A 23,660-nucleotide genomic window follows, 5' to 3' on the forward strand; every position below is an offset into this window, starting at 1 on the left:
ACATATTGTGACAGTGATACTCATGCAAGTTTGTTGAGCACATTGTACTTTTTAAAAAAAATGTTACTCGGAATTTTCACCCACAGACCCCTTGTGCACTCGCTACATGGAGTTTGTATGCAAGAACCGAGCCCAGTGTCTCTTTCAGTCCCTGGTATGTGATGGTGTCAAACACTGTGAAGATGGGTCTGATGAGGATGCAGATTATGCCAAATGTGGTAAGGAATCCCACATCTGCCTCTTTTCTTTGTCTTAACACTTTATAAAGAGATATAAAAAGGAATAGATTGCTCGTTATGTGTTTAAATGCAATTGGTTAAAGCTGTGAGAAGACTATGCCGCTAAAATAAGACTGGATTTATAGTGTAGGCCTAATAAAAGTGCCCAATTCTGACATACCGACTGTTTTGTTAGTTTTTATACATGTCATTTACATGTTCATTTATGTTCCGATTCCCTGTATCGCCGAGTCCCAATCTGCATCTGCAGACAATGCCGGCAATTGTTTAGCTTGGTTAAATAACTGTGTTGTGTTAAGTTCGCATTGATGTTACTGTATATATCTGATTGTTGTGTTTACGCTGCACTTGAATTGGCAGATCAGATACGTTATCACATTTTCTTAACTTTGATTTGATACAATGCCTTTTTTTCCTGTATTCACTGCCATGAGTCATATCCAAAATGCGCCACTTAAGAGCAAAAAAATCTGATGTGTCAGTCAAATACAATTGTTTATCGAAATAATTGTATAATTTTGGCCCAGGTCACTGAGTCCTGACCTCAACCCCACCAAATTCATTTACTTTGAATTAGGACAGAGATTATGAGTCCAGGATCAGTGACAACAAACCCGAACACAATCCAAACTCTTGTATAAAGTCTTTACCAAAGACTGTAGCTGCAAAGGGGTGACCAATTGAATATGTTCTCCTTATTGCACTTCCTGTGGTGCAGTGGCTCTGTGTCCATCTTATGTATATTTGTCAATGGCCTATACTGTATAAGTACATATCCAGTATGTTGTACATAACTATTAAACCAAGTGACACACCTTTTGCTTGTTTCGTCAGCCACTCCATCAGAGTTCGGCAAAGTGTGTGATGCATACACTTTCCAGTGTGCCAACGGAATGTGTGTGAGCCTGGAGTGGAAATGTGATGGCATGGACGACTGCGGTGACTACTCTGATGAAGCCAACTGTGGTGAGAAGGATTTTTCTGGTGTACTCCTCTGACTGTAATCTGGAGTACAGTACACAGAGATAATTGTGATTTATTAACAGATGCCAGTCCGAATTGTGCTCTTATTCAGTGTTTCGTTGTGAGTAGCGCAACGCTCACTTTTTCTGTTTGCTTGTGTGTCGCAGCTGCCCCCACTGAGGTTCCTGGCTGCTCGAGGTATTTCCAGTTTGAGTGTAAAAGTGGACGCTGCATCCCAACTTGGTGGAAGTGTGATGATGAGAACGACTGTGGAGACTGGTCTGACGAATCTGAGTGCACAGGTACACTTGCTACTCTTTTTTATTCCGAAATACCCAAACTTGATGATTTGGCCTTTAAAAATGTTTTTAAAAAATGTTTACCTACTCTATTCATTTTTTCTTTTCAATCATCAAAAGGAAGAAAAAAAAACAAACATTAAACATTTAATGAAAGTTGAATAAAAATAATAGCTTGCTAAAATTACTTCAAAAATATGTTCTATGCAAGCCCACTAGTTGAAACAAGGCATTCTGATAAATATTGCGTTTGTGGAATAAGAGTTAAACTTGTCATCAAATAAGTTTGTGGCTGACATGTATAAAATTTACACATTTAGCAGATTTATACTTGTTAGCATTTGTTGTTTATTTTGTCTATTTTAACAGTCCCGTAAATCATCTCAGTGTATTAATTCATCAAACATGAATATTGAGTCATTAAACAAAGCAAATCACCCTCCAGGTGGAGCAGTTCCTCACACCGTGGCACCTGTGCCGTCGACCTGCGCCCCCAACCGCTTCCACTGTGGCACTGGAGATTGTATCATCAACACTTGGGTTTGCGACGGCTATGCTGACTGTCCTGATGGCAGTGATGAGCTGGCATGTCCCACAGGTACAACTTGGTTACTGTATCTGTGTAGCCCCTTTTCAAAGGAAATTGTGATTCTGGATTATCCCTGCTGACCACCAGAGGCGGTGCCTAACAGCACGGCTTGTCCCTCTGCGCATAGGAAATTCCAGTAGGCATACCAACAACGTCTTTGTGACCCCTGCACACTCAAACAGCGTATGCGCCAATGGCGCATTCTGTGGTTATGAGGCATTGCCTATGGCGGTCATTCGGGATTCATAGAACCGTAGCTACATACGTAACTGTCGTTCCATGATGTGTTTGCCTTTGCATGTTACGTGTATTCAGTGTCTGTAAATCATTAACATACAACAATGTTTTTTCTTTTCTTCTTCTTCTATGTTCAGGAAATGCGACGCACTTGCCAGTTTCCACCCAGGCCCCCTCTTCCCACGGTCGCTGCGGTCAGGGTCAGTTTCAGTGTCGCAATCTACATCACTGCATCCCCGAATGGCAGCGTTGTGATGGCAAGATCCACTGTCAGGATGCTTCTGATGAGGCCAATTGTCGTAAGGCTCTTTGTACTGCTTAAAGCGATGCTGCCATCACATGCACTGTAGAGGAAAGGATAGGATAAATTGAGTCGTGGGGAATTCCCTGACAGTCAAGGCCTATTGCAGCATAACTAACAAATGGTTCAAATGATTCATAAGCCTGAATCAATCCTAAGTATATTTAAATAAAAAAGGGAATGGGAAATTAAAAGGATATCAATATAAATCTTATATAATAATTCATCATAATAAATCATTGAATATTGTCACACGCACACCATTTCAGAAGGTGGCGGTAATGCGCCAAATTATTTGCCAACCACCAAAAGAAAGTAGAAGAAATGGAACACAAAAAACAAGAAATAGAAGAAGTAGTCATGCCAACTAATGTGTGACGTATGCCATTAGTTTGCAGTCGCCTCTCACGGTAACAAGCAATGGGACTGTCTCCTCAGCTTGCTCGCGGCATCCGCCACAACAAGGATTTACTATTTATCACTCCAAAAGCAGGTAGGTAGCTTTGGCCACAATGCAACTCAGAATTCTCGTTAAAGTAAGCCATTTTAAACTAAAAAGGAAAACGTTACGCAGTTTGAAGCGGAGGTTTCAAATCCAACCGGAAATCGTTTGCTGCCCTCAATACGATTCGGGAACAAGTATTTTGCGTGTGAGGCCGAGCTCAAGTTGAATGTATACAAGTCACACCAGAGTATGGACCGGCCAAAAAAGTATGACTTATAGCCTGAAAAATACAGCACCTAAGCACAAACGTACATGCAATCACGGCAATGTAAAATGCTGTTTTAAGCGGATGTAACTTTATTGTAAATACAGTGTTTTTGTATCTTAGTTTAAAAATCTCACAATTATGCGGGGGAAGTCACTAGGGGTGGAGCCAGAACTTTTTCAGTGTCCAGGGTGACACAATGACTCAATAAGGAGTGGACACAAGATGACATGTTATGTGCGCGCACATACACATGCGCACACACACTTGTTTGCTTTTGTGTGGTTGATGAATGCTCACTGCAAGTATAAAATATTTTTCACTGTTGAGAGATTATTTTATATTCTGCATGCACCTCAGTAGTATCAACACAAGATAGGTGGTCAATCTAAATGTAAGGTGACATTGCCTTGGTGCAACGTGACCGTATGGAAACAGCAGTGAGGCGAAACTAATTATCTGCACCATAGAATCACATATATGAAAAATCTTGGCCAGTGGGGGGGGGCAGAGAATGGTGTCAACTTGAAAACCACGCCACAAGGCATTTTCTGCGGGAGGCTACTGGGGCTTTAGAGCTCCGTTTATTTTTTTGCCGGGACGCTGTCGTATGTGGAAGAGGACTAAGCTGTGAAGTGAATTGAGATCAAGCCTCTCGACCTGTCATGGCCCAGTTAATTTGGTTACATCATCCAACACGCTAGCTATTTTGTAACCTACCAATAACCTGCTGAGTAACATTCCCATTAGAGATGTAATGTCTCAGAAGTTCTTGAAAGAAATAATGCCATGCACTGAAACCAAAAATTTTAAATGTGACCGCGCAAGAAGAAATTGTTGATAACAGAGGGAAGGTCACGTCCAGGCAAGGACTGATATTAGATTCTGACCATATGATGACCGTGAGAAAATATATCGCTGTATCATGGTGTTAATATCACAGCTGTAACATATTTGGGGAAATAAAAACAGTTTGTCTTCCATTGAAATATGGACTATTTGGTACATTAAGAAACATGCACCATGTTAGATTTAAATAAATAAATAAATACATCTTCTAATTCTGTTTTAATTCTTCTTAATAAATCACAGTGTCCCATCACTGGTGAGATATTTTTAGAATAGACCCGTAGGCTACTCATGTTGTCCTTGAGGGTTGAAAAAAATATAATTGACTGGCCTCTGGTAATTTATCATTTCTAAAGAAGAGGTTTGTTTAGTGATCGCTGCAAGCAGCCAATCATACTTTAGTGGGACGTTGCCTACTTTGGAGTCCCTTCAAAAAAGAAAAGTTCATTACCAGTGACGGACAACTTTAGCAGTTATTGAAAGCTTGACTTTTTAATGCCACAAAGTGGTAATTGGCCCATACGTCATACGTTTGACAATATTTGGAATACTTTAAGTGTTAAAATGTATTTTGATAGTTATTTTTCCATACGCTGGTTTGATATAGGATATTTGATATATATGGCCTATATGGCATTTTTCGCTCAAGTTAGTTTTTGTTTACAATACAGCAATAATACCGCAACATAGCCATAATACTTTGAAGATACCGTGCGGGGAGATTTTTATTGCAGCCCTACTAGTATACCATTTGTGTTTCTCCAAAAAGCTTGTAAATATACTATATCAGCCTGCAAAATGTTTCTGTTTTAATGTAGGGAACCTTGGCAAGACGGCATGATTAGATGCACAGGATTCAACATAAGGTTAACAATTGCTCTTTTCACAGCCACCCGCGGGCCATTGTTCTGTGTAAACGGAACCCGCTGTGCTGATGGTGAAGCCTGTGTGCTGGACGAAGAGCGGTGTGACGGCTTTTTAGACTGTTCCGACCACAGTGACGAGGACAACTGCACCTGTAAGTTCTGTAGATGTGTGAAAGAATGACAGGAAATGTTTTTGGGTGGTAATTGTATAAGTCTTTGAAGATTTTTATCACCATGTCAGCTATTAATGACAGTTAATGTTATGAGCATGACACTTGAGAATGAAGATAAGAAGATGGTCTGGCTGTTTTTAGTTATCATTTTAGGCTATGTGTTGCATTCAGGTGAGTTTAGACACCCATTATCTGTGTCACAACTAAACATCAGTTTCCTCAGCTAAATCACAATCAAAAACTCTAGGTTCCTTCTCATCCATAAACCGTTACCAATCTACTTCAGTGATAATCAGCTGATAGCCACTGTCAATACCCTATATATGCAGGACATAAAGAATTGCAATGTCCTTTTTCACTCGCTAGTAAACAATAGCATTCATTTAAAAAGTGTGTAGCTAGCTAATTTCTTAATTTTGTATGTTCCATCTACCCAGTTCAGTAGTTTGGCATTGTACACCGGTGGCTCGTCAGTATGGCATGCGAGGGACTCGACCTCCTGCCCAGGCTGAGTCACCTTGACAATAATGAAAATAAAAATGAAATATGATAAAAAATAGACTTTACAATGATCCCCCCGCCCCACGAAAATTCCACCTGCCACCACTTCATTAGTATATGTGGAGTGTGCAAATTGTATTTCAAATCTGCAAATTCAAATAGCAGCTGAGGTAGACTCTCTTTCTTTCCAGCGGATACCCTGGCCTATAAAGTCCAGAATCTTCAATGGAATCCAGACTTCTTGGGTGCCATCACACTAACATGGTCTCGTCCTAAAAATCTTCCCCTGGACTCCTGCTCCTACCTCATCTACTACAGGTGGGTATACCTGCATTTGGCGTTTGACAGCCAGTTGTTAGATTTTCTTCTTTTTCATTTAAATGGAAGTATGAACATATCTTATTGTTTTATATTGTTTTGGATGTTAAAATATTTGAGATGTTCTCACCATAATAATAATACCAATAATAATGATTATGTTTTAGTTGAGTAATTATTAAGTTCATAAACCTCTTCTGTGACCAACAGATGAGGTAGGTAAATTCCAGTGGTATTTCAGTTTACCTTTGCTGCAGCAGGAATATCATTGATTGTTTCTTAACATGTGTTTCTATGTGTGTTAGGCTTGTAGGTACCCAACAGTGGATCATTATGGACACTCACAGTAACAAGACCAGCTACAAACTTACTATCCTGAGACCAGACACCACCTATCAAGTCAAAGTGCTCACGCAGTGCCTCAGCAAGATGCACAAGACCAATGAGATGATCACAGTTAGAACGCCAGAAGGATGTGAGTCTGAATATTTTTTTCTATAATCTGATGTTGCTTTACAAATGACCTATATCATGCATAGGCTCAAGGCAGTGTGGAAAGCAGAATGTGTAATGTTTCACTGTTGCTCTTGCTCAATTCAAGTCATAAGTCTTTATATTTTTTTCTCTAACCACCTGCTTGTATGTTTTGGTAATTGTAAATGAATTAATTACAAAAAAAGATGTTCAAACTGTCTTCCCCCCCCTAACTAAAACTGATGAAATGTCCTATTTTTGTTTCTTGAAATCTGAAACAAGATGAAGTCGCCAGCTATATTCAAAAAATGTCTTCTCTGCAGTGCCAGAGGTTCCCAGGAACCTGCAGCTGTCTTGTGATAATAGTGAAGATGGGACAGTTCATGTTCACTGGGATCGTCCTGACAAAGGAAATGGCCTCATTCGAGAGTATATCGTAAGTTTTTTTGTGTTCTAAAAGGTTATAAAAAGCAGAAGAACGAAAGAAATGATTTCAACCGTCCAAAGTAAAAACAACATTTTTGCCATCCAAATGAAGTTATGTTTTCATTGCTTTGGGATAGGTCGTGCACACCCAACGTACAGTTTTTTTCCAAGGATGGTCCAATAAATGTTGATAAAAATCGAAACTTTTGTAATGTCTATGAGGAAAAAAAATCTGTATCCTATGATTTGTAATGAGTTCAACAAGAAAAAAAATACATATAAAATGAACACAGGCTTTAAAGATGCATGTCTGTTTGTGTGTGCTGCCCCTCAGGTTGAGTACAGTGAACAAGCAGGCCTTGAGTGGACATCACAGAGAAGTACCACAACGACAACAGAAGTGAAGGAGTTGCAGCCAGACATGCAGTACAAGTTCAGGGTAAGCCAGACACTTTGCACAGCATCGCTCTTCGCACATCTCTAATAATATTTTACAATACATACAATATACAGTACTGTATACAGTGTTGTGACATTTTTTTCAGGTGGCAGCTGTGACCAGTCGAGGTGTGGGAAACTGGACTCGAGTTAAATCCTTCACTCCATTGAAAGGTGAGATTGTTTGCATTCTCCGTTTAGAAATGTGGCTCCATAATTCCACCTTCTGCTGTTGTGGACATATTGACGGTTGTGCATCATCCTCAATTTTGTATTTACGTTTGCTCTGGTGCAGCTCTGCCTCTTCCTTCTGTGATCGTCGACAGCATCACCGGAGAGTCCATGAGCCTATCATTCAGCCTCAATTCCCAGTATGAAGTAGGTGTAGCAGGTGCCGTGAAAAAATGACTTTTGACCCCACAATAACTAATGCGTGTGTACATGTGTTTAAGGTAAAAGAGTTCATCGTGATTCTGTCCTGGCAGTTTGACTCGCACATAAAGGAGAGCAGAAACTACACAGTCAAACAGAAACTCCTTAGAGGTACACTATGGCAGTTTTTTCCGAACCTTTACTGAGCAAAGGCACATACGGTTCTTTACAATAGAAATATCCATATGTGTCAAGAAGAAAAAATAAAACATATAAGTTGCATTTTTAGGGGAATGGATAAGCTGAAGTTCCACCTGAATGGACAGTATTTGGCTAACTACTGCCGGCTAGAGGCTTGGCGTGCGTTTGAAAACGCACTTCTGCATTTTCGTGTGGATGTGTTTTTTTATATGTATTCCAACGCAGGCGGGGGAGGGGGATATACGGTTGTTGAAAGACCCCGGCTATGTGTAGACAAGACCTAAGTCAACGCATACCGAACCGAAAACCATCAGCACAAAACCGAGAACCGAACCATGGATTTTGTGAACCGGTCCACCCCTATATACAGTATATGGAAATAATGATAATCTTATATCAATTCACTAACGCATTTACTTCCTCCTTGTGAAAATTGAACCAGCTTAGTTAAACACAAAGTTGATATACAGCACTTAAGGAATTGAAAAAAGACTTGAACCTTGGACATCTTAAATGATTTATGAACCAATAAGTGAAACAGCAGAGTGCTTGGGAATCACGATTCCACAGGACTGTTTTATTGTGAGATAACATTGTAATCACCTGAAATGATCATCTTGTAAACAATGTTTTCTTTGTCAAACTTCAGTGATGAAACTGACACCGGGGACAGTGTATGAAGTGGCCGTATGGGCTCACACCAGTATAGGCGACAGTGCCACAGCCTTGTCTCTTCATCAGACTACTGGCATCCAGCCAGACCAGCCCCTCCTCAAAGCCCGAGCCCTCAACCAAACTGCCGTGGACTGCAGCTGGACCGTCACCAGTGGGCAATCTACACGGGTACATTACATGTCTACCAGTAGCGGCTCACCAATTGAGGGCGCTAGGGCGACGCCCTCCCACCCAGCTGAGTCATCTTGAAAGGGACAAAAATTGAATAATGAAGATGAAATGTTGTGATAAAAATACGGTTTGTAGATGAGCAGGCTAAATATTAAGCAGTTATTGATGAGTGAAATCCATTTGTTTATCTCTAGCGTCTCAAACGGTGATGTATCTTCCGGTATTTTAAGATACTGGGCTCTCGTGGAGGCTCCCGACACCAGCCACTGATACCTAAGGCAAAAAAAATCTGACATTGAGTAACTACTCCTCAACAGTAGTCTGCGCTATACTGCGGAATTTTTTGTCATTGTGTTGGATTAAATTTTAGATCTTAAAAGTACTACAAGGTATCTGTCCTCGGTATCGGTGTGTATTCAAAGAGTGAACCCTCGGTACTATTGTTGCACGGTACCAGTAACGTACCGTGATTTTTCGGCATCAAATACGCCTCGATACCATTATTTTTAAGCACAAGGTATTTAAAAAAAAAACCCCCCAAAAAAAAAACTCACCAACTCTGTCTGAAAGGCAAGTACTGTATACATAACGCCTAAAGGCGCATGTCTACCGACCTGTGAGAAACCCCTTAAGCACGCCTCCTTCAGCGTGTTCAAGAGGAAGATGGCCTCAAGCAGGGAAGCGCTCGCTCCCCCTCTGCTCCTCGTCGAAAAGCATGATGCACAAAGTGTCATATGGAACTTTTTTGCTTGCATGGCCGACAGCCATGGCAAGCCGACCAACATAACAAAGCACGTCTGTAAGGCTTGTTTTAAAACTATCGTGGCTCAAGGTGGGAAGACCTCCATTATACATATTATATGTGGATCACAATTTAAAGTAATTACAAGAAACGATGATCAAAACGCAGAATGCTTTGGCTCATATATTTTAGCAATGCTCTTTATATTAGCAATGCTCTACTGATGGCGCTGATTTGTTCATTTCTAGGAGTATGGGGTGTTTTATGCTACATCGTTCCTGGATTTGTACCATAGTCCTCGTAAGGTCACCACCAGGCTTAACAATCTGACAGTCACTGTGGATAGTGGCGAGCAGTATCTTTTTCTGGTGAGTCTTCCACGGGCGAGCTTCAGCAAGTTTGCCATTCAGACTGTCATGCCAGTTAAATTCTTGAATCTGTGCTGTGATAAAAGGTACAAATTTGCTTCTCATATGCGTTACCCCCAGCTCGTGTTTGTTTCCACATGAGTGTAGGCTGAGAAATGTTGAGTGATCTAATCTTGATATTTTGGTTTATTTTGGTTTTAGGTGCGGGCTGTTTCTCCCTACTTGGGTCCTCCATCCGAGCATGTTGTGGTCAAAATGATTCCCAATGAACGGCTACCGCCCAGGAATCTCCACCGTGTGAAAGTAGACAAGACAGAGGCCACACTTAAGTGGCAGCCACCATATGATACACCAAACACATCTCTGGTACAGCTCTCGCCTCTTGTTATGATTATGCTAAGCACATTATGAATGTCCCACCATCGCACTGTTTTTTCATTTGATTGTTTTATATTTATGGCCTAGAAATATTTAGTGCCATTATGACTTTTCTAATGCATTACTATAGGCGACTTGCGTACCAATTTGTCACTGCCATAGGAACGGATCTCTGCTATAAAACTCTTTATTTGTAAAAGAAATAATGATGCCAAAATGGCACACCCTTACATCAATTCACACATTATTCAGTGGTACTCTGACAAGCAAAAAAACAACAACATTTGTTGGTTAATATTCACGTCAATGGGCTCTTTGTACTTTCCGCAAATAAGGGCGCATCAAGGAAAATATGCATAATCTAACAAGCAATGCGGTAATAACAATGCAGTAGGATGAAATCATAGAAACACATGTATTGCGTAATCAAATATGTGCTCCTTCATGTATTTCTATTACTATTCCTTTTTTTGCTTGAAAAAAGACATTTTGAGATACACATTTTGTTATTGTGAAGGCAACCTCCTGGCAAACGTGCAAAGTAATACTTCTGAATGTCACCGGTTGGGTCAGAGGCGATTTATGAACCGCGGTCAAATTCTAAATTGTTTGCATACACTGTGTCATCAAGCGTCTCGTCTTTCTGTTTAGACGTACGCAATCCATGTGTGGGATGCAGTTCGCAAGGTGGAGCGGGACTACAAAGTAGCTACCCAGAACAACACCGTGGAGTACCAGCTGAAAGGCCTGGAGCCCGGAGGACGCTACAGCATCTCAGTCCGTCTCCGCAACATGAGCAAGGAATCCAGCTTCACTCTCAGCACAGGTACACAGCAACATCATGTTTATTTGTGACTAGTTGGAACACCTAATACATAATTACATGTGATCTGCTCCACACATGGCCAACCGGCATCTCATGTGAGTTGGGTCGTACAGGTAATGATTTAATCACAAGCAGCTGGAGATGCAAAAAAAAAAAAAACAGCAAAGGTGCGCTGATTTGGTTGGACGGAGTGGCGCTCCCACTGCTGTCCAGCCGCTGAGTTTGGGGTGTCCTCAGTTATGACGGGGCGTACCTGGTGCCGAGGCGCTATCATACTGGCCCCTCTTGCGCTCATTTTTGTGTACAGTGGAGAGAAGAGCTTTAAAGCCACGAGTCACCATTACAAAACGGCGCAGAAAACTACATCAAATAACTACAAGCTGTCGCTTGCCATTAACTAACTTCATTTAAAGTGCATGATGTGTTTTTCAAATGGGTGTCTTTGCAGGAACTGCCAAGGTTTCTAATATTGTCAATACATTAAATCATATACAGTAAAAGTGTCAATGTGGAAAATTTAGTCTATTCATTGAAGTAAATTAATGAAAGTATTAAGCATTTGTAAAAGAGATGCACGTCATGTATTAACATTGGCTTAGTTTTACGTAATGAAAACATAAACATTGCTTTGACAAAATGGTTGTAAACCAGTCAATGTAACACTAAAAACAGTTGGGTTAAAAACAAAACAATTTTGGGTCAAAAATGGACCGATACACAAATTGCTTCAATTTGACCCACTTTCTTGCATTGTTTTGTACAAAACAACCATTTTTTGGTGGTTGTTTTTGTGCAAAAACAACTGAGAAAGTTGGGCCAAATTGACCCAGGTTGTGGATCGGTCCGTTTTTGGCCCAACATTGTGTTGTTTTTAACTCAACTGTTATTAGAGTGAAGGTTGACAGCACTGGCCGGGTTATTACCAGGATCATTGTATGAACGAACATGTTCTTTTTAATGATAAAATGTAAATATTTTTGTTCCATGGTAGTATGAGCTACTGTCTTCACTGTGCCGTGTTTGATTTGTTTGTTTCTTCAAAATCTATTATCTTTCTGTTGCAGCTCCACTTCCGGCTCCCGAGGCCTTGAAGATACTGACTGAGAATGACCACATATTCCTGTTCTGGAAGAGCCTAGCGGTCAAAGACAAGACTTTCAACGAGAGCAGGGTGAGAAACCAGCTTTGAGAAGAATTTCACAACGTGAATCATTGCTATAAAAGTAGAAAGAATACTTTATTTCTTAATTCATCTGTTAAGAGCTTTATTTTATTTGGATTTCAGACTAATATATTTTTTTACCAATCCATTCAGTGGAATTAAGTTTGCCATGTAATGACTTTAAATTACAGTGCGCGTTACAGTTAAACGCAATTTTGCATAGTTAAGTTACGTACGTGTAACTTTAGAGGTATTCGACGTGTAAAGTATCTTTTTTGCCATTGTCATTACATTTTCCTCCTTGACTTAACATTACTAATTCTGAACGTTCCCCCAAAATTGCAAACTTACAGACAGGGAGGCATGTAAGTGATTGAGGTGAACTAACGGCAAGCGGTTTGTCTCACTGTTACTCATCTTATTTTCGGAATTTGGGCCCATATTTTCCTTAAAATTCTTTGGGGACTGTGTAGTTGCGAGGAACAAACCGTAACATTTTCCGATGGTCATCTGTATTTTCGAGTGTGAGCCTCTGCCTCTTATTGACTAATTGTACACAAGGGCTTGTTGTTTCCAGGGGTACGAAGTACATGTGTACGACAGTTTGACCAACAAGACGACCTTTCTGGGAAACACAACAGAGACCTACTTCCGCATCAGCAGCCTGCAGATTGGACACAACTACACGTTCTCTGTCCAGGCGCGCTGCTTGTTCAACGGCCAACTATGCGGGGCGCCAGCACTGCTGCTGTATAACCAGCTTAGAGCAGGTACTGGGCAACACAACTACAGCGAACTCCCGTTTCTCCACGAGTGAAACTCCGCGAGTAATTGTCGCCCCTTCCAGAAAGGGTTCGAATTGCAAAGCACTTCATGAAGCGCCTCAACTCACTTCAACATAGCTCTGAGGCACCAAGACGCACCAAATATTGGACATTGGCATAATTGGGAGGGAGGCACATAAACAAACTGTTGAAATTCCTACACCGTTGACCTGATTTGGATGTACTTTAAATACCCTCAAATTAAAGCTGAACGACTGGGATTTAAGAGCCACAAAGATGAGAAGTGTGTTGATGTCCCAATATCTGTGGACCTGACGGTATACGATACAGTACGGGGCATTGGCCTAAGCATGACAAGAGCATATTTTTTAGCCAATCATGGAGGCTAAATTCCCTCACAAATCTGCAAATATGGAGAATTTCCGAATGCCAAACCGCGACTCTGCAGGGATTCACTGTACTTTATCGCTACAAGAAAAGCACTCAAAGGGCAGACCAATGGCTCACCCATTTTCTTGCAGATTTGGAATTTATTCTGGATCCGAGGAAACAAAATGCAATGTTCAAATACAGCCAGTGACAATGAGATCTAATGAGAAGGGAAAAGCGTAAGAACCTGTAAGATGTAACTTGTGCCAAAATGCGCTGTCTCGGCTCCATATGTTTTTAATGACATCATCACTATATTGATTCTACTTATCATTACAAACTGTTGAGAGCAAATTCCACATATGTTGTTTGCAAACCTCGGAAGAGCTCACAAAGAAGAGCTTGTTTCATGTTTCCAGTAGCAAGTGAGGCCTCACCAAGTGAAGGCCACTCGAAGGACATGGCGGCAGTGGTGGTTCCAGTCCTCTTCCTGCTGCTGCTGGGCGTCTGTGGCGGCTTGGTGGTGCTCTACCTCAGACACCGTCGACTACAGAACAATTTTACCGCCTTCGCCAACTCCCACTACAACTCACGCCTAGGCTCCGCCATCTTCTCCTCTGGGGATGAACTAGGTGAGAAAGTTAAATGTTTCTCACTGGATTATTTGCCGAAGTGTACTCCAGGTCCAGAAATTAAAAACCCTGCCGCAGTTTGGCTTTAGCCACAGGTGCTTTTACTCAACCAGTGGTAAACGAGCTCACAATATCAATCTTTTTGCCCCACCAGTAGTAACTCAGGTCGAAGGTCACGTTGCATCTTTTACTACACACGGTTGAAATTGTCAGCATTATCTGAAGGTTAACTGTGACTTTGTCCTTAAAATCAGGTTGTATCACTAAGGATGAGTTAACCACTATCTATCCTTGATTTGACCTTTATCGCTGTCTTTGCTCTCAAAGTGGACGATGACGAAGATGCACCCATGATCAGCGGCTTCTCGGACGACGTTCCCATGGTCATCGCGTAACGCCACCTCACTCCTGCTCCCGACTTCCTCCTCTCAACCTCCCTGCACCCTGTTGACGGGAAGCCACCCAATTAGAAAGAAACATGAAGAAATGAGAGATAGAGATATTTTTCAAATATACAATGCACTTTTTTGGATGCGCAATAACTTATTTTTTTATAAGAAAAAAAAAAAGAATATATGGAGGTTGTGTTGGACACTGAGGCATACTGTGAAGAATTTAGCGTTTGTTGAGTACGACATGGAACAATGGACCGCTTTTGAGTGGTCCGTTGCTTAAAGCCAAAATAAGCATCCAGAGACTTAAGTATAGAATGCAAAAAAAAAAAAACATACAGATGGACACAAAACAGATACATGAGTCGTATAAAAGAATACATGAATACAAAAAAGGCAAATGTATGTTTATATAGCAACATATCACAGCATACGTCCACCTTTTAGGCGCAGTTGGAGAGAGTCAAAAGAGTCAGCTGCGAATCAAATATCATATCATCTGTGCAATTTGAATTATCCACATCTTTGATTACTATTTGGGAACAAGCCGAATGTCAAGCGCGCATTTAAAACGACACTCCCGTGACTGCTTAGTTACATAGATACACTTTTTTTTTTTGGTTCTTTTTCCCACCACCAGCACACGGTTGTGTATGTTTGTATGTTGACACGTGCCAAGATGATTGGATAATTCCAAGCTTTGGGAGGTTGATTGTCCCTCTTAAGCATCACCTGAATTGATCAGAACTATCTGTAAATATTGGCTTTTAATACATCTTATCTTTGTAATGCTGCACCGCATTATTTTGTAAAATATACTGTATATTTTGATTTTTTAATCATTCACAAGTGGAATGATCATCCCCAGCTTTTTGCCATAAATGTAGTCGATGTGTTTGGAGCTCTCAGGGAATTGTTTTGGGTACCAGCGAAGCACCACCATCATCATCCTCATGGGTTCATCTGCTGTTTAAGTGATAATGGATCAGTGAGCAGGTTATAATGCAGATTGTAGCTGCTGTTAGAATTGACGTTCAGTGTTCAAATGAAGATTTTACCCCAAATCAAGTCTAGCCCTGACTGGAATTAAAGCATGCAGACTTTTATTTTATTTCATTTCATTTAAACAACCAGAGGGAACCAGGGCCATACATTGCATTCATAGTCAATTTTTTTTTCCTCATCAGATTCAGTTCCACCTTGGACTTTTCAGTGAGTGATTTTTGTTGCTCTGCATAGCTCACGCAAAGAAAATAAAAAAAGAAAAACAGAATTGCTAAATGCATCTCTCTTTTTGTCAAAAAAAAATTAGCCTGCGTGGCTTGATCCTAAAATAGGTCATATTAGAACTGATTTTTAAAAATTTGAACTACCGTGTGTATGCAAGCTCATAGTTGCACATCCATAAATGTTTCAAGTGTTCCAAACTACGTCACCCTTGTCACCTACCTCCCACTTGTCTGTCCCCCGACTGTATGGTAGTCTTTAAACTGAAATATTGTACGTGGCCTCAGGGCTTGAGCCGTTGGGTCTTCTGCTTGATTTTGATGTGTTTTTTTGTTCTTGTTAAGAAGTCTATCTGAATGTATTTTATACTCATCTCTTTTTACCATCACTGCCTGTGACTTTTATGTACTCTCACTCTGTGATTCATTCTTCGTTATTATTACAGTGGGTTTGTAAGCAACCATTCCAAAGTGGTCAGCACATGCTCTTTTGTGTTTATCTGTCTTTGTGTGGAAATGCTCCTGCGTACAACTTCCTGTTTGACTACTCACTGAGCCTAATTATAATAACAGAAAGGCCAACAAAACGGTTCCAACATTATCAGTGTCCTTTTTGGCTTTTTTTTTTTGGGGGGGGGGGGGGGTTGGTTTAGGTTCCTCAGCTTTTTATGTAGTCTTTGCCTTAACTTACATTTTTTCTGGCAATTGTTTCATTTTGCCCTCTGCAAACACATCTTTTAATTTCAATGTAATTTTTGTTTGCATTTTACCACATAATGCCTTATAAGACTCATCAGGCATCTGTATAATGTATGGTAGAAATTAAACAATTTTGCACGTATGCATACACTGTCACAAAGGTAAAGATGATGCTATTCATTGGGCATTTGTTCAGTTTTGTCAAATCACTGCTCCTTCCCAATTCACCATTTGGTGTCCCTTTTAAGCAATTTTTAAACTCTTGTACAGAGTGTAATTATTGTTTTTGGCCATTTGCGCCTCACCTGTCTTTGTCAACTCTTGTTAAAAAGTTTGCTTCAAAATGTTTTTGGGCACGGATTTCTGGCCTTGGCCATCTTTGATGATATTGATGTCTTGTTTGCTTATCTCAGAGGGTGTAAGAAAAATGTGTTAAGAAACAGTGTGAGGTGTTTTCAAAACCACTTATGCTGAAATAAAGGTGATTCAAATACCATTTTATTGTCACTTTTACTCTGAACATATGGTGGGTCGAGTGCCAAATCTCATGAGCCAATGGATAAGAGGGCCTGTACATAAGATAACTAACCTTGGCTTGACACAAAATGTTTAGCACACATATCTGAAGTTTGAAAACAAACTTCAAAAATGTTGTGTAAGCTCTTTAAAACATTGGAGGTTTGTTATTTATTTTACCCTTTTAATATTTTTTTGCTCAGTTGTACCATCCGATGGCAAATTCTAAAACGTGATACTCAAAGAAACATTGCACATTCTGACCAAGGACACGTTTAAACATGATGTCCTCGCAATAAATCATCAAAATTGTACTGTCAAATATGTTTTAAGGTGTTTAATATACACATAAGAGCATGGTGTATTAAAATGACACAAATTGAATTGAAAACTATAATTCCATGTACCGTTGCGGGAGTCCTTTCATTGGGTTGCATAATAGTTGAGCTAATTTAGATTTAGATTTTTTTGGGGGGAGAGAGAGAGAGATCAGTGGCTGTTCCTGGCATGCGAAATATGTGCGGCAACAAAGGACGGCATTGCTGGGTGTGAGGCAAACTTGCTCCCTGAGGTTTTGTTTTATTTCGACAATGCGAGATTTGTGTTTTAATTTTAATCACGATTTGTTGTTGCTCTTGTTAGTAATGGAATATAAAAAATAAAAAAAATCCTTTTTTTTTCATCACTGTTTTTCATCACTGTGTGTGTCCGCGTGCGTGTGTGTTTCGACGCATGGGGGTGGGGGAGACATCAAAGACAAGACCACCACTGAATGGGATAGTGCATACAGTGCTGAGTGTCAAGGCCTCCTACTTGGAGTGGTAGCAGAGACCGTGCGTGCCAGCGCCGTGTTTATATAATCCACAAGGGGGCAGTAGATACTAGCCAGGACTTTCGAAATAGGGTACTTTCAGCGTTTCATCAAGACAGCAGGATTTGACATAGTGTTTCTGATTATTGGTCATATAAGGCAGTATAGAGTAATATCTTAATTTGAGGATTCAAATAAATGTTCATTATGTGTCACTGCCATTGAGCCTAAACCTGACAATATTGACCTTTTGTTAAGATCCAAATCCCAAAACGCACACTGGCCAATAACAACACATCACAGAATAGGTCAGAACAGGTCTGATGCATCCCTAACAGTACTTTCTTTATTTCAGTGATACGTTGTCTTATTCGTCTATTTTCTTTGCAGTTTGTCCTTATTCGAGTCCTAGGTAATAAGTTGGAACCTATTCCAGCTGTCTTTGGATGAGGGCTGTGCCACACCCTGGACTGGTCGCCAGACAATTGCAGGGTGCATATAGACAAACGATCATTCATCCTCACGGTCACACCAATTTATCAGTGGTTAGTCGTCAGGGAATGCAAGGCTTTCCCTGCTGGCCTAAAACACCATCAGAATGACTGACTAATATGTCTTCAATTAAGTTGTATTCATTTATTCCCACAAGTCGATTCTCTTGATTTTGTGGTGTTTTTTGGCTGCACTGCCTTCATTATATGCTACTATGGAATTGTAATCTGCTCACAGCCTTCACCTCAGAGGACCAGCAGGCAAGCCAACAATCAGTCTTGTAAATGTAGAAATACTTTGTTACTTTGCTCAGGCATTATTTTCATATTCCTGTATTTTCTGGCAACTTTCAGTTTTCCTCCATGGCAATTTTCTAAATAAAATGAACAACAAAATACTATATTTGTTGTTATATGTTTAGTCCCATACGCTTCCGCTAACTGTGTTACTTACATGTTACTCCAAAATAAAATCACAAGAAACTTTTTGTTGATGTATAGCCTATATGTTGGTCCATGGAGCACAAAACTGACGAATAGTCCTGCCTGTTAAATTTTGAGGCACAAGTTTCCCCAAGTTGCGCTTTCCAGAGCTGGGCATTTTACTAAAAATTCACGGTCCATTTATTGCCTTCCACCTGTAGCCGGGGTACCCTTTTGCGCTGTCCGTTTATCCGCCATTTTGTCCGGCCGGACCAAATAGCGATCGTCTATAGGTCGGTCCAATTAACATTTTAAAACAGCTCCCATTAGCAACTTTGACAAACTAAAAAAAAAAAAATCGACAAACTACCACTAGCACTTTTTCCATCCTCCAATTCGTTAATTAAAATAAATCAAATTCAATAAAAATGTAACAACTCCTATGTACTGGTTAAGCTATTTTTCTGTCTTTTAGGCCAGTTGACGATAAATCCACAACAACAAACCACTTGTCTCACACTCCAATGGTTAAGATGGGGGTCAAGAGGTTTTTGTGACTTGCTGGTGTCGAAGGTCAACAGAGTGGAGTTAAGGTGAAAGCCAGCAATTGAGAAACACTCTCACCAGAGGGGGGTTAAAGCAGCAAAGAACAAAGTGGAGTGTGCTCATCCGAACAAAGCCTACAAGATGACTGCTTTATCATCAGACTGCGAAAGAAAGGCGCATGGCTGTCCACTTGATGTCGACATTTTGACAACATGGACTCCACCAGGGCAGCATGGCGCCGATGTGGACAGCAGTGGTGGAGTAATGGAGTACAAATACGTTGTTATTGGAGATTGTTCAAGAATCTGTACATGAGTATTTATTTTTCTGACAACTTTTTACTCAGACATGTACATTTAAAAACGTATCTGTACTTTCTGAAATAGAATTAGGCTTGCTATTTCTTCGAACCCCCGCAGATCGATAGAGAGAACTGAAGTCAACCACAATTGAGCTCTTGAATGAGTGCTTGAGATCTTGCGTTAACTTAGCATTTTTTCGTTATATTGTTCTGTTTTGCTCTTGCAGGACTTTATTGTCATTAGTTCAGATTATCCTGTCAGAATTTTGCTTGCACTAACGCTGTTTCCAGGCAATTGTTTTCTACTCAGTACAAGCACTATGCTATGTTATGTTATCTTAATAAAACAGTTCAACTGTTTTGTGTGCAGAGAAGTTTCTGTTATTACCCCAAAAAATGAGTTTTGTATATAATTGACTGTAAAAACATATTTTTGTTTTTGTACTTAAAGCGGAAGTCAACCAAAACATTTTTTTTTTTAAGAATATGTTCCCAGCAGGCCCACTAGTTGAAACACGACATTCTGATTAATTTTGCGTTTGTGGAATAAAAATTAAGCAGTAAAATGCACTCGTTTTTAGCCATCTCTTGGGGCGGCCATTTTGTCTTCTGTCGACTGAAAATAACATCACAACTACTTACAACGACCAATCACAGCTCAGATTCAGACAGGTCAGCCATGATTGGTCGTTGAAGACACATCTCTATTTTTTGGCTTTTGACCCGACGTGAGGCTGACACTTTTCTGCCGTTCTCCGGTGTCTACTGTATACAGTATAATCATTTGTGTTTTAATTTATTGCTTTCACTGTCTTTGTTGTTGTATTATTGCTATTTTGTTCATGTAAAGTAACTGTAGCTTTTATGAAATGCTCTATATACTGTAAAGTTGTGTTGTATTGTATTGTATAATAATAATTGATAATGGTATTAATCCCAAATATGTAAAATGCCTGTCTCTGTCTGTAATGTGTACTAATGCCATGCATTGTTATATTGTGTGTGTGTTTTTTTAAATCCTATTTTGTAAAAGTGCTATGTTAGTATTAAGGGGTGGAATAGGTCATGTTTAAACCTCCACTGAAGGCCCAGAGTCCCAAATATTCTGCTCACCGCTGGTTATATTCTTTCAAAGCATTGCTTTAAATGAGTGAGGGTGGCACTTGCCAAGGTGAAGCCGAGCATTTCTGAACTTGTCTCTGTAAGGGTCCTCGATCTTCTCTGTCTCGCCATCTCAACCCAACTGCGCGAGGCAGAAAGTTGCCCCAGAGAGCCTGTGTTTTGTTCGTTTCTTCTTCTTTTTCTTCTTCTGCAAAATATGAGGCAGGATTAACACTCATTCCCTTGCATGAAACAGGGCCAAAATGTTTAAAGAGAATTTCAGCAAGGCAAGCAGTAGGATGCGTAATGTTTACTGTTATTCTAATTCTTGGGGTATTTTGTCAAAACACACAGACAGCACTTGAAACGGTTTGAAATAGTGAAAGCAATGTGAACCAACCAAAATAAGACATAGTTCATACGAAATTAGATCGTCATTGTGCCAAAGGTAATATATAATGATATACTGTATATGCCTATAGTTAACTGTGCAAAGCTTAAAATAGCATGATATGGCCTTTTAAGGTTAAATGTAATTTTGCAGTGTTGCCTTACTACGCTGTTATTTCCTAAGTGTTTCTCTCAATCGAATAGCCGGATTTTTTTTTTTAAATAGCAGAACTGGTTTTGATAAGTAAGCCCACCAATCCCTGACTGTATGCAGTGCATTAATGGTGTTTGTGTTGCGCTGTTCCTGCTATTTCAAAGCAGCAACAGAGGAGAAAGCTATAAAGTCAGGAAAGCCTTTTTTTTTTTTTTTTTTTTGACCCCACAGAGATGTTGCATTTCCTCAGGCTAGAGCAAGAGTTGTTTGTCTGATCCGACTCCCTGTGGCTTCAACTAATAGCGCCCCCCCACCCGTGAAGCTGTCAAAGGGTCAGAAGGATAGAGCCATCAAGCAAGAATGCAGCAAAGAGACAAGGATAGTGTAGCGATATGTACGATGGTGGCGCCCCGTGCTTGTTTATAAATGCGTGTGCTTTTGTACGGGTTTATGTGTGTAAGAATACACGCAGCCGATTTCCACAACCCTCTTTTCCCTCCTGTCCCCACACTGGACATAAAGGGTGCATTTGTTCTCAAACGTGTGCCATTGTTCTGCAGTGCTGCTGTTGATATCCTTCGAGATTCCGCTTACTTTCAGATTCCATCTGTATGGGTGGCTTGGACAAAGGATGGACTATATGACCCGTCTGAGAAAGGATGCAAACAGAGGTTCCTTGACCCTGGTATGGTGCTGACAATGACAGCAGTGTGAGGCTGCTTGCTGATTGGCCATTGTGATGTTTTGCTGTCTGGGATGGATGTCAAGGATGAGATCAAACAAATAGGGTGCGAGGAAGCGGCGGGAATTTTGGGATGATGAGATTTGGAGGGACGATGGTGGTGCAGTGGCGCCAAAAAGTGTTCACAAAAAGTGAACATGAGATCATTACTGTGTAACTCCAAGTTATTCATCCATCGGTGATAACAACCTGTCTTGTGAATCAATTTCACTTTCTGTTGGATCGTTGGGACAGACAACGTGGAAAGGACAGTCCATTCGTAGGACCCCTGTTAAGCCAAGGCAAGGCAACTTTAGTTATTTTGCGCATTTCATACACGAGGTAACGCAATGTGATTCACGTACTTACAAAAAATATTTAAATGAAACATAATTCAAGACATTTAAAAAACAGAACAACGTAAGACATTTAAAAGCAAAGTAGAGAAATAAAAAGCAGTTTATGAAAATTACTACAAAAATGTACTGCGCGAGGAATGATTTGGGAAAAATTGATTAAAGAAATGCTCCAAAAGATTTTAATCATACGTATGGGTAAAATACATTTTTAAACTGGATTTAAGAAAAGCATTTACACTTTGGGCTAAGTTAAGTCCTGTTGGCAGCTAATTGCATTTGTGTGCAGCATACCAGCTAAATATTGATGCACCATGTTTACTTTGATCTGTGGGGTGCACTAACTGAACTGAGTCTGTTGACTTCAGATGGCTATGCTTTTAAATTCAATTAGCATTTACTTAAAGTCTTCAGGGCCTACGCACTATTCTGGATGAGCCGCAACTGTTTGATGGTCTTCTGAAGGAGTCCAGGCAGAAGATCGTTCTAGTAATCACATTGGATATTATCAAATGTTCTCCCTCTCCTCATGCTTTCTGGTTGTTTCCTTGCATCTTTTGTGATTTGGTATTTTGTTTTTCTTCGCAAGCTCACAAAAAAATGGAGTGTGTCAGCAATTCTTGGATCACAAAGGTATCAATGCTACAGACTCACCCATCCGTTTCCCAGACCTAAATCCAATAGAGCACCTCTGGAAAATCATTTACGGAGATCCACCAGCCCTCCAAAGGTATCTACATGCCCCCCCTTTTTTTTTTGACGTAGTGTAATTGAAACACCCTGTCAACAGCACAGAGTGTACAACAAACCTTAATGTTTTTGTTTTTAGCTGAGACAAACTCAAAATAGGAAGTGTATTTCCAGTTGGAAAAATGCAAATTTCTCTCCTTCCTGCATTGCTGTTTATGTGATATGGTATGGACACCTGAGTTGTCAACAAGTTGTCTTTTTGAACAATGACAAGCCAGAATGAAAATAAACCCAAATAAAATGGCAGCAGTTTTTTTTAATTTATATTTTAACTGTATGGACTAAAAAGTATGGATATTTTGATGAAAGAAGTCAAATGTAGGCTGAAAAATAAACACACCAGTATAGACGGATTTCTACAAAATTTCGATGTAGGTAAGATAATGAAGTATTTATACTTTACTTGACACCTTTGCCCCCTACTAAAGCTGGACTACAGATGAATTTAGAAAATTCAATCAACCCAACATGCTGGAGTACCCGGAGAAAACTCACGCAAGCACCCACACGGGAAGGCCGGTGCTGAGATTCGAACACTGAACCAGCATGACAGGCCTTCATTTAAACTGGACCGTGGGGAAAAAAAAGCCTTAGTCAAACATCAAAACAGGTGAAGTATTGTCAGAAAAACAAGTGCGGCTTGTGTTCAAGCATGTTGAAGGTCAGAGGGAATCAGAAAGTGGGGAACAGAGTAGAAGATTTGTCTCGTATTATGGATC

At 40.2% G+C, this 23,660-nt stretch overlaps 1 protein-coding gene and 1 long non-coding RNA gene across 3 annotated transcripts in view; one reads left to right on the plus strand and one right to left on the minus strand.

Annotated features, from left to right (window-relative positions):
- sorl1 (sortilin-related receptor, L(DLR class) A repeats containing) overlaps nucleotides 1-16,877 on the plus strand; it is a 52,162-nt gene extending 35,285 nt beyond the window's left edge. Inside the window, exons 28-48 of one of the 2 annotated variants that reach the window (XM_086036333.1) lie at nucleotides 87-218; nucleotides 1,074-1,205; nucleotides 1,370-1,504; nucleotides 1,947-2,099; nucleotides 2,465-2,626; nucleotides 5,077-5,205; nucleotides 5,919-6,045; nucleotides 6,351-6,520; nucleotides 6,843-6,955; nucleotides 7,280-7,384; nucleotides 7,491-7,557; nucleotides 7,679-7,761; nucleotides 7,836-7,926; nucleotides 8,606-8,799; nucleotides 9,793-9,912; nucleotides 10,114-10,278; nucleotides 10,942-11,116; nucleotides 12,181-12,287; nucleotides 12,856-13,048; nucleotides 13,852-14,064; nucleotides 14,392-16,877. In XM_086036333.1, coding sequence (XP_085892459.1) covers nucleotides 87-218; nucleotides 1,074-1,205; nucleotides 1,370-1,504; nucleotides 1,947-2,099; nucleotides 2,465-2,626; nucleotides 5,077-5,205; nucleotides 5,919-6,045; nucleotides 6,351-6,520; nucleotides 6,843-6,955; nucleotides 7,280-7,384; nucleotides 7,491-7,557; nucleotides 7,679-7,761; nucleotides 7,836-7,926; nucleotides 8,606-8,799; nucleotides 9,793-9,912; nucleotides 10,114-10,278; nucleotides 10,942-11,116; nucleotides 12,181-12,287; nucleotides 12,856-13,048; nucleotides 13,852-14,064; nucleotides 14,392-14,459 — 2,834 coding nt within the window. In that variant the 3' untranslated portion in view covers nucleotides 14,460-16,877. The remainder of the gene's footprint in view (nucleotides 1-86; nucleotides 219-1,073; nucleotides 1,206-1,369; nucleotides 1,505-1,946; nucleotides 2,100-2,464; nucleotides 2,627-5,076; nucleotides 5,206-5,918; nucleotides 6,046-6,350; nucleotides 6,521-6,842; nucleotides 6,956-7,279; nucleotides 7,385-7,490; nucleotides 7,558-7,678; nucleotides 7,762-7,835; nucleotides 7,927-8,605; nucleotides 8,800-9,792; nucleotides 9,913-10,113; nucleotides 10,279-10,941; nucleotides 11,117-12,180; nucleotides 12,288-12,855; nucleotides 13,049-13,851; nucleotides 14,065-14,391) is intronic. The other variant, XM_086036334.1, reaches the window with a different exon arrangement.
- Nucleotides 12,721-23,660, minus strand: part of LOC147144702 (uncharacterized) — a 47,485-nt gene continuing 36,545 nt past the window's right edge. The window contains exons 2-3 of the long non-coding RNA XR_015087530.1: nucleotides 20,637-20,778; nucleotides 12,721-14,508 (exon numbers count right to left, since the gene is read on the minus strand). This is a non-coding gene — a long non-coding RNA (uncharacterized LOC147144702). The remainder of the gene's footprint in view (nucleotides 14,509-20,636; nucleotides 20,779-23,660) is intronic.

This window comes from Filicampus tigris, chromosome 7 (genome assembly GCF_054856515.1).
Source record: "Filicampus tigris isolate MCC_2025a chromosome 7, RoL_Ftig_1.0, whole genome shotgun sequence".
In the NCBI taxonomy this organism is placed as follows: Eukaryota; Metazoa; Chordata; class Actinopteri; order Syngnathiformes; family Syngnathidae; genus Filicampus; species Filicampus tigris.